This window comes from Dryobates pubescens, chromosome 16 (assembly GCF_014839835.1).
Source record: "Dryobates pubescens isolate bDryPub1 chromosome 16, bDryPub1.pri, whole genome shotgun sequence".
Classification (NCBI taxonomy): Eukaryota; Metazoa; Chordata; class Aves; order Piciformes; family Picidae; genus Dryobates; species Dryobates pubescens.
This window is the reverse complement of record NC_071627.1, coordinates 21,623,433-21,632,862: the sequence shown is the minus strand read 5'-3', so window position 1 is coordinate 21,632,862 and position 9,430 is coordinate 21,623,433. Positions and strand designations below refer to the sequence as shown.

At 57.9% G+C, this 9,430-nt stretch overlaps 1 protein-coding gene across 1 annotated transcript; it reads left to right on the top strand.

Moving 5' to 3' along the window:
• Window positions 1-2,717: 2,717 nt before the first annotated feature.
• On the top strand, window positions 2,718-7,697 carry LOC104296330 (cationic amino acid transporter 2). Its single transcript, XM_054168276.1, has 10 exons — window positions 2,718-3,141; window positions 3,250-3,405; window positions 3,760-3,928; window positions 4,184-4,320; window positions 4,620-4,842; window positions 5,315-5,451; window positions 5,800-5,902; window positions 5,987-6,129; window positions 6,501-6,667; window positions 7,265-7,697. The coding sequence occupies exons 1-10, from the start codon at window positions 2,718-2,720 to the stop codon at window positions 7,424-7,426; spliced, it is 1,821 nt and encodes a 606-aa protein (XP_054024251.1). The 3' UTR covers window positions 7,427-7,697.
• The last annotated feature ends 1,733 nt before the right edge of the window (window positions 7,698-9,430 follow it).

Below are 9,430 nucleotides of genomic sequence, written 5' to 3'. Positions count from 1 at the left end.
TGTTGAGCCCCCTGCCCCAGAGGTGCCAGCCCAGCAGCTCACAGGGTGCATGGAGGACCTGGGGCTGCCCCACACAGCCAGGACAGGGTTGTTTTATGGTTAGAGCATTCACCTATGCTTTTGGTGCTGGAGATCTTCCCTTGCTTTGCTCCTGCATGGCTAATGTCCCCTCCCTCTGCTCCTTGCAAGCTAGAGGCTGCACTGAAATACAGAACACCCTAAGAGAATTTTGTTCCCAAATACTCTAAATAAACTCAGCCTGAGCATTATCTATGGTCAAATCAGTTAGTTCTTAACCTCAACATACCAGGTCCCAGCTTCTCCTCAGAGCCCAGGCTTGGTTATCTCCTGTAGTGCTGAAACCAGCCAAGTCACCCTAGAGCTTCCCCCTGAGGGCACTTATCTACCTTGCTGGCCACAAGAAGCCTCATCTAAGGCCCCCACCCACCCAGCCCTGGGCTCCTATTCAAGCCCAGCCCTGGGCTTATCCCATCCCTTTCTTGCACTTCCTGGGTTGCACTCTAGGAGGGAAGCAGTATCAGAGTTGTTTCTGGTGACCATTTCATTCCCTATGGAGGAACATCCAGGTCTTGTTGTATCATTCCAACCTTCCAGACAATAGAGGAGCTGGGGAGCCTTAGGGCTAAGAGCTGCAGCCCCAGCTCTGCTCCCAGGTCAGTGATGGATGGTGCTGCTCCCAGCTGTGTTTGGAAGGAGGGGGTGCTTCTCTTTTTCTTCTGGCAGGGCTATGACAAGGTGTGAGCAGCAGCTGGGGTCTCAGTGTCCAAATACAGAGGAAGTTAAGCAGCCTCAGGGCTTTGCCTCCTGGAACTACAGCTGGATGTGCTGCTGCAAGCATCCCATGGAGCTGGGTCTGTGCTCCTTTGCTGTTGCTGCAGTCACTCATTGGACCTGCTCACCTGCATCCCTGCAGCCTGACCTGGCCACAATTTCTTCTCCTCTCTATCTGGATTTCCCCCAAAACCTGCTCCACAGGTTGAGAGGAGGGTCCTGGTGTGAGGCTTACCCCTTCCACCTGCACGGGCACCTTTGAAATGTGAATTAGGCTCCTTGAGTAGTGCCTCTGAGCTCATTAGCATGGCAGGCTCGTGTGTATGGTTTGGAAAGTGCTGTGGGAAAAATATTTCCACACAGATTTCCCATTGTGCAGCCCAGAGCAGTGGTCAGCAGGGGCAGGTCCAGGGTGCTCCCTAAAGGGATTTAAGGGGAGACTGTAACTGGAGCTGCCTGGTGCTTGCCCTCTCCTTCAGCTTGAAGCTGGAGCAGTTTGCCCAAAGGATGGCCCAAGTAAGTAATTTATTTGCAGAAGAAGGGAAAACCATCAGGCTGTGTGGGGCTGGTGGTGTGCAGGTGCTTGGGTGGGTGCTACTGGGGGCGTGGGAAGGCAGCCCAAGCAGCCCTTGGCCAGCAGCTCCCCAGGAGGCACAGCAGTGGTCCTGGAGGTTTGAGTTCCCTGTGTCACAAGGGTTTGTAGCACCTTGCCCTGGGGGTGGGATGCTGGGTGCTGCTCCAGGGTGCTTCCTCTTCCCTCTGGGCCTCCCAGCCCAGCTGGGACCACACAGCCCTGGGATCCACAGAACTGCTGGGATGTGCTGCTGAGCAGGGTTTGCAGCTGGGCACCCAGCCCTGCAAGTAGGAGCTTATGGGATGTGAAGCACGCAGCATGGACTTTGCTTTGCTGTGAGGTAGCCTGGGGGTCCTGGCAGCACCATGCAGGTGTGGAGGCATTGCAGGCCCCCTTCTTGCAGTCCTGGGGGAGGATGGGCAGGATGGGCATGCCAATCCCAGGCTTGCCACAGCAAGCATAAATATGACAGGACAAGGGGGGGTTCTCCTGGGCTGACATCCCCATCAGTGACCCTAGGGAGTCACAGCACTGCTGTGCATGCTGATGGCCCAGGTGACCCAGTCTGAGCTGTGCCATTGCCCCACAGTTATTGGTGCTGTCTGAGCATCTTCAGCTGAGCAGATGGCTGCTTCTTCCTGCACTTGAAGGCCAATGACTGCTCCAGGAGCAGAGCATCTCCCATCCCTACTTCTCTGGCCCAGTTTCTTCATTTTAGTGGTGACCTTGGCTGTGCTGTGTAAATGGTTGGTTGCAGTGATCTTGAAAGTCTTTTCCAACCTGAACATTTCATAGAATCACAGAATCAACCAGGTTGGAAAAGACCTCAGAGATCATCAAGTCCAACCTGGCACCCAACACCTCCTGACAACTAAACCATGGCTCCAAGTGCCATGGCCAATCCCCTCTTGAACACCTCCAGGGATGGTGACTCCACCACCTCCCTGGGCAGCACATTCCAATGGCCAATCACTCTTTCTGGGAAGAACTTTCTCCTCACCTCCAGCCTGAACTTCCCCTGGCACAGCTTTCAGTAGTGTCAGTGTCAAAGCTGGCACGATGCTGGCTCTGTAAGCTGCTTGTGCAATAGGACCCTGTGAGCTGGCAGAGGGACAAGCAGGTGTCCCTCTCTCCTCTCACCAAAGCACAGATTAGAGGCCAGTAAACCCCAACCATGCATTGCTCCACTTCTCCCCAAGGATGAGGGTGCAGCACAGTCCCTTTAGCTCCATTTTGCTCCACACTGGGTGACTTTAGCAGGCAGCACCTGGGGAGCCTGGAAAGCCCCTTGTGGACAGCAGGAGCTGCAAGGGAAGTGCCCGAGCTGGATTTGGGTCACAGCCCCTGGGTGATGGCCGTGGGGCAGCATTCTCCTCACACCTGCTGCTTTCCTCTGCCACAGGCACCGTGCTGGGGCTGCCTGCTCCCAGGACTGAAGAAGCTTTCCCGCAGGAAGCAAGTCCCTGCCGGCTCACAGGGCTCCAGCCTCCGCCGCTGCCTCTCCACCCTGGACCTCATCGCTTTGGGAGTGGGCAGCACGCTGGGGGCTGGTGTCTATGTCCTGGCAGGGGAAGTGGCTAAGACCAGCTCTGGCCCCAGCATTGTCCTTTCTTTCCTGACTGCAGCCCTGGTGTCTGCTCTGGCAGGGCTGTGCTACGCCGAGCTCGGGGCCCGCGTGCCGCTGGCCGGCTCTGCCTATCTCTACAGCTACCTGACAGTGGGTGAGCTGTGGGCCTTCATCGCTGGGTGGAACCTGCTGCTGTCCTATGTCATCGGTATGAAGCCCTTTTGATCCCTCCCCCTTTGCCTTGCCTTGGCTGGGTATTATTCCCAGAGCCCACAGGGCCACCAGCGTTGCTGCCCCGGCTGCCACCTCTCCGCAGGTACTGCCAGCGTCGCCCGAGCCTGGAGCGCTACCTTTGGCCAGCTCCTTGGCAAGAAGCTGGGGATGGTTTTGGGTGCTCACACAGCCATGAGCTCTGTGGGGCTGGCAGAGCATGTGGATGCCTTTGCTGCTGGCCTGGTGGTCCTGTTGGCAGGTAGGATGCCTCCCTCATGCCACCCTCCAGCGTGTAGGATGAGGTGCTCACCTTGCTATGAGCCCTTTGGGACATGGTTTAATGGCCCTGGTGTTACTAGGCTGATGCTTGGACTTGATGATGGTTTTAGAAGCCTTTTCCAACTGAAAGAATTCTATGATTCCACGCTGAGCCCTCTGAGGCTTTGCCATTTCCCTGAACAAAGAATGGGGAATGGAAGAGGAATCTGTGGGAATCTGCAGATCCTCCTGACTCTGCCTCTCTCCTCCCTTTTCCACCTCCCCCAAACAGTATCTGCCCTGGGCCTGGAGTCATCAAGGGGGACTTGGCCAGTTTTGCTCTCTTCATCCCCAGGGCTTCTTTCCTTTGGAGTGAAGGAGTCCACCACAGTCAACAAAGCCTTCACAGCTCTCAACATGCTTGTCCTGCTTTTTGTCACAGTAAGTGGCTTCATCAAAGGCGACCTGAGCAACTGGAAGCTCAGAGAGGATGACCTGCCACGGGTAGCCACCCATGAGGCTGGGTATGAGGGGCTCTGCTCTTGCTGTGCTGCCTTCAGAGGGGGATAGGGGGGGCTGGGTCACCCCCCTGAGGCTTCATCTGAGGAAATCTAACCATCTCCCATTTATCACTGCCCTGCTGGCAATGCATCCAAGAAAGAGCCAAAGTTCAAAGCCCTGCTGGGTTGGTCCTGGAGGACTGTGCAGGTCAAATGAACTGTTCAGCCTGGGACCCCATTGCACTGCCTGACTCTTCCTCCTCTTCCTCTTCCTCCCAGGAACCAGTCCATGGCCAACAACATGACCAGTGCCTTTGGGGTGGGAGGCTTCATGCCCTATGGTTTCACTGGGACCTTGGCTGGAGCCTCTGCCTGTTTCTATGCCTTTGTTGGGTTTGACTGCATTGCTACCACAGGTGAGATGGGGTGAGAGGCTGGTGGGACCCTTCTCTCCACACTTGGGGGGCTGTGGCCAGGGTCAGGGCTGAGCTGGGAATGGGCACATTACTGGTTCTGTGGCACAGCCAATCCTTCCTGCCCTTTTTGCTCAGAGGAGGAACCATCATGAGTCCATGTCTCACGACTGGGGTGATCCTGAAGCACAAGCATAACCCTGGTGCCCAGGAGGTCTTAGTGGTCCTTGGTGGGATGCCTCTGTGGGAATATGGGATATTGAATGGGCATCTATTTTTACAGCTCAGCTTGTCCTCCACAGGGGAAGAAGTGAGGGACCCACAGAGATCCATACCCATGGCCATCATCCTCTCCCTCCTCATCTGCTTCCTGGCATATTTTGGGGTGTCTGCAGCCCTCACTCTGATGATGCCTTACTACCTCCTGGACACCACCAGCCCACTCCCAGCAGCTTTTGAATACGTTGGCTGGAGCAGTGCAAAGCATGCTGTGGTTGTGGGGTCACTGTGTGCCCTCACAACCAGGTGAGAGGAGTCCTCTGACGGCAGCTTTGTCTCTCAGAGTGAGGTTGCACCTGAGCTGTAACACATCCAGAACTTATCTCCAGCTGCTTCCTTCTGACTGTCCTGCTCAGCCAAAATACCTCAGCCCTTCCTTACAAACCCTGTTGCTCCCAGCCTGTCCCTTCCTGATCAAGGAGAGCCACCAGTCCCCTTGGCACACTGCTTTTAGCCCAGAGCTGGAGAGATCAGTCAGGAGTTTGCAGGAGCAGGCTGGAGCACACAGGGCTGCTGGTGGCCTGTGGACATAATTCTCCCAATACTGTCCCTCATGTGATGGAGGTGAAGGAGGTGATGGTCTTACCTGTGTGGCCTTGAGAAGGCCACAGACCGTGAAGAGGAATGGGAGTTCCCTTGGCACCCAAGGAGGGGCAAAAGGCAGGCTGGCACCTCCTGGATACTTCATTCCACCATCCTAATCAGTGCCTCTCTGCAGCCTCCTGGGCTCCATGTTCCCCATGCCACGGATCCTGTATGCCATGGCTCGAGATGGTCTCCTCTTCACGCCTCTGGCCAAAGTCAGTCGCCGCCAGTGCCCGGTGGTGGCAACGCTGGCGTCTGGAGGGGTGGCAGGTGGGTGAGAATTGGGTCACCCCTTAACCTTGAGCAGGGCTTGGTGGATGTCTTCTTTCAGCAGGACAAGGCACACCACCTAGCTGTTTGAGCAACATCTCCCCGTGCAAAGGGAGGTGTCCTTGCTGTGGGCCTCGATGCCCTTCTGGGCTCCAGTTCAACCTCTCTGAGGTGGCACAACGCTTTGCCCCAGTGCTGAAGCATCACCAGCTCACTGAGCTGCTTGACCCCTGTTGTGACAGGTGCCAGGGGACCTGAGTGGGCAGAGGGGAGAGCATGGCTGAGATGGGCACAGCAGCAGTGTCCCTAGCTCTGCTGGCAGGCTGAAAGGGTTGCTTGTCCCTGCAGCTCTCCTGGCCCTCCTCTTCGACCTGAGAGCCCTGGTTGACACAATGTCCATTGGCACACTGCTGGCATATTCACTGGTGGCTGGCTGCGTGCTGCTGCTCAGGTGAGGCTGCTGGGGGACAGGGGATGGCAAAGCTTTGGCTTTGGTGCATCCTCACACGCCCTGACATCCAGCATCTGCTCCCAGGTACCGGCCTGCAGCCAGCGTTTGGGACAGAGCTGCAGGGAAGGTCTCAGCTATGCAGCTCTGGTGGGACCTTCTCGTCCGTCCACCCCCTCGTCCAACCCCGCGTTCCGCTGCTCTGGTGGGCTGGGCTCTGACAGCAGTAGGTAAGCAGGGGAGTGGTGGATGGGCTCTGTGGAGAGCTGGTGGGGGGAACCCAGGAGGGGCATTCCTACTGCAGCGTGGGCTGGCCGGTTCCTGCTCGCTGAAAACCACCCAGCGGTGAGCTGCAGGCAGGTCCTGCCTGGCTCCCTCCTGCCCTCTCCCGACTGCTGCATGGCTGGCTGCCCAACGGGACCTCGGGAAACCTCCTGCTCCCTCTGCTTCCCCAACCGGAGAGCAAAGCTAAATCCACCGTGACAAGCCGCTCAGCCCTGTCCTCTCTTTGTCCCTCCTGCCGTGGCAGCTTTGGATGCTGCACCCCAGGACGGGGCCAGGCGCAGCACTGCCCTGACACGCTGCTGTCATCCCCCCACAGCTGCCCTGGTCGGGGCCATGAGTTGGGTGAGCGCTGCTGGACTCACCTGCTTCCAGGCCAGAGGTGCATGGTGCATCACTGCCCTGGCTCTGCCTCTCCTGGGGATCCTGCTGGCAGCTCTGCTCATCTGGAGGCAGCCCCAGAGCCGGGAGAGAGCATCCTTCATGGTGAGCACATGGCTTGGCTCTTAGGGAGCATCCCCACGGAGAGAGGCCCTGGGGGGTGGAGAGGCAGGAAGCACCACAGCCCCACGAAGACAGGGTTAGGATGCTCTGGGAAGGTGTTGCCTCTTTGAGCCACTCAGATCTTTTCTGCATCCACCTTCAATAAAGCTCTGTTGGAGGCATTGGGCACCTGGTGGGGCTTTCTGTAGGGGCTGCCTGGTTCTTCCCCACACATCTCACAGAGGGGGCACCTTCTGCACCCCCAGCTGAGCCCAGGGCCTGCTGCATGAATCACAGCTGCTGTGCCATAAGAAGATACCTGCTCCTGACACCCTAGCTTTTGCTAGTGGTTCAATGCCTTCCCCTCAAAGCCTACAGAAACTCCAGTGCAGGACCTGTCAGCCAAACCACCTTCTAGAAGCATCCCTCTCCAGCACAGGCTCAGACCTCTGAGCCTGGCAGCCAGGTTGGGCTTCTTGTCTGTTGGCAACTACCCAAAGCAGCAGAGCACCAAATAGGACTGTGAACCCCTTGCCTGTGTGCCAGCCAGTGCCACCAGGCAAAGGCATGACCTCATTTCCTTGTGCTTGGTCCCTGCAGGTTCCCTGCCTGCCCTTGCTGCCACTCCTCAGCGTCACCATCAACAGCATCCTGCTGGCCCAGCTCAGCGCGGCTGCGTGGCTGCGGTACCTGCTCTGGATGGCCACTGGTGAGCCCGGCAGCTCTGGAGGTCCCAGAGCTGGCAGCAACCTCTTTGGGTGAAGCAGAGGTGGTTTGAGAGCCACTGGCTGCAGAGTGGTGGTGGGTGGATGGAGAAGACACTGAAATTTAGTGTCCGAGGGTGGTGGAGTGCTCCATCCCCTGAGGGGTGGCCCAAAGGAAAGGGAATTTTCTGGCTGGGAGGGGAGAGGACCCTCTCTCACCTGGCTCTGCCCATTCCCAGGCTTCATCATTTACTTTGGCTATGGGATCCAGCACAGTGCTGAGAACCACCATCATGAGGAGACAGCCCCCCAGGAGCTGCCGGGAAGCCCAGCCGGGGAGGTGGCGCTGGAGCCCCCCAGGACTGCGTGGTGCCCACCTGCTCTGGGGCAGTAAAAGGAGGCAGGCTGGTCCCTGAGCACTCTCCCTCCACCCTGTGCCTGGGCAGCAGAGAGGCTTCTTGTGCTGAAGGTCCTATTCCATGGAGGGGCACAGCCCTGCCATGAGCCCTAGGAGCTGTTTTCTCCTGAGCCTGCTGAAACCTTCCCGAGCCGCTGAATCCCCAAGGCACTCCCCTGCTGAAGGAGCTTTGTTTGGAGAGGATAAAGCACACAAATATTTTTACTGCTGTGGGGCTGGAGTTTTTTGCCTTTGAAACTCTTCCCTCCAGCCCCCCAACTTCCCTCTGCCCCCTTGTCCACCCTCTCCCTCAGCCACTCATGGCAGAGCAGAGCCACTTGTGCTGTTCTGACCCTCCATGCTACCTCAGCACCTTAGGTCAGGTGGGGCTGACCTGCCTGTTCCCCCCCCCCATGACTTCCTGGGCTGAACTTTTTTCCTCCTTACTGTAGGCAAGTCCTTTTCTGGACTCAGTTATTCCTCCTGCTTGGTTTCCAGCACTCCCCTTTCCCAGAGAGGGACACATTCCTCTGGGTCTCCTGCACGATGTGCCTCCAGGGGAGTGAGATGCCTGTCCCTGCCAGCCTCATCTCCCTTTGCCCAGCCATCCTGCCCCCTTCAACCACAGCTAGGCAGGAAGCAGGGGCAGCCACCTGCCCCATTCCCCCTGCTTTGGTGCTGCAGCTCCTGGCACATCCCTCAACACCCCTGAGGCTGCTGTGCAAAGCTGGATGCTGCCACCTCACCTGCAGCTGTGGGGTTGCATGGAGCAGTGGGTGCCTTGGAAGGACATTTCCCTCTCTGGACACCCCCCAGGGTGGTGCTTGAGGGGAGAGCTGGACCCTGCTGGACCCTGTGGTGGCTTCCTGGCTGCCTGCTTCAGCTGATAGGTTCCTGATTGATAAGGATCGGCACAAAGGACGGAAGTGGCTGTTGCTGTGGCCCTGCCAGCTTGGTGGGGCTGGGAGGATGGGGACCTGCCCTGGGCTGGGAGCACATTGCAATGAATGAAACAGGGGAAGGAGCAAAGGAAAAGGGGACTGGCAGCAGGAGAGACTGGGGCACTCCTCTTGCAGCTGACCCTCCCTGCCTCCTCACCTACCCTAAGTGCAGGGCATGTGGTACTGCTATGAGATGTTCCCACACTGCTGCCCAGAATCACTGACACAAGATTCTTACTGCTTCTTGCAGACTTGTAATTGTTCAAGCCAGTAGCATGCTGGCCTGGTGCACACTCACCCCACCCCCTCCCCCCTCCCCCACCCCCAGCCCTGGGGAGGGGACGTGCTGGTGACAGCCCCCAGAGCAGTGACCATCCTACCGTGCTCGTGCACCCCGTGGAAAGTGCTTGTGTGCCTCCAGCCCTGACCTGCAGCTGTGCATCTTCCCTGATGGGGATGTGACCTGCTGGGAGCCCCTGCTGAAGCCTGCTTTCCCTCAGGAGGATGCTCTGCTTCCTGAATGTGCATCCCTGCCCAGCTTTGGGGGAGAATGTGGGGCTGGTGGTAGTGCTGCTGACGGGCAGCAGGGACAAGAGGGGCTTGGTGTCTGCGTGGCAGTGAGTGGGGACATAGCTGGGCTGCAGGAGCAATTCCTGGGAGCTGTTTGCTGAAGATGGAGGAAGCAATGAAGAGAGGAAGGCTTAAGTGGGATCCCTGCCTGTCC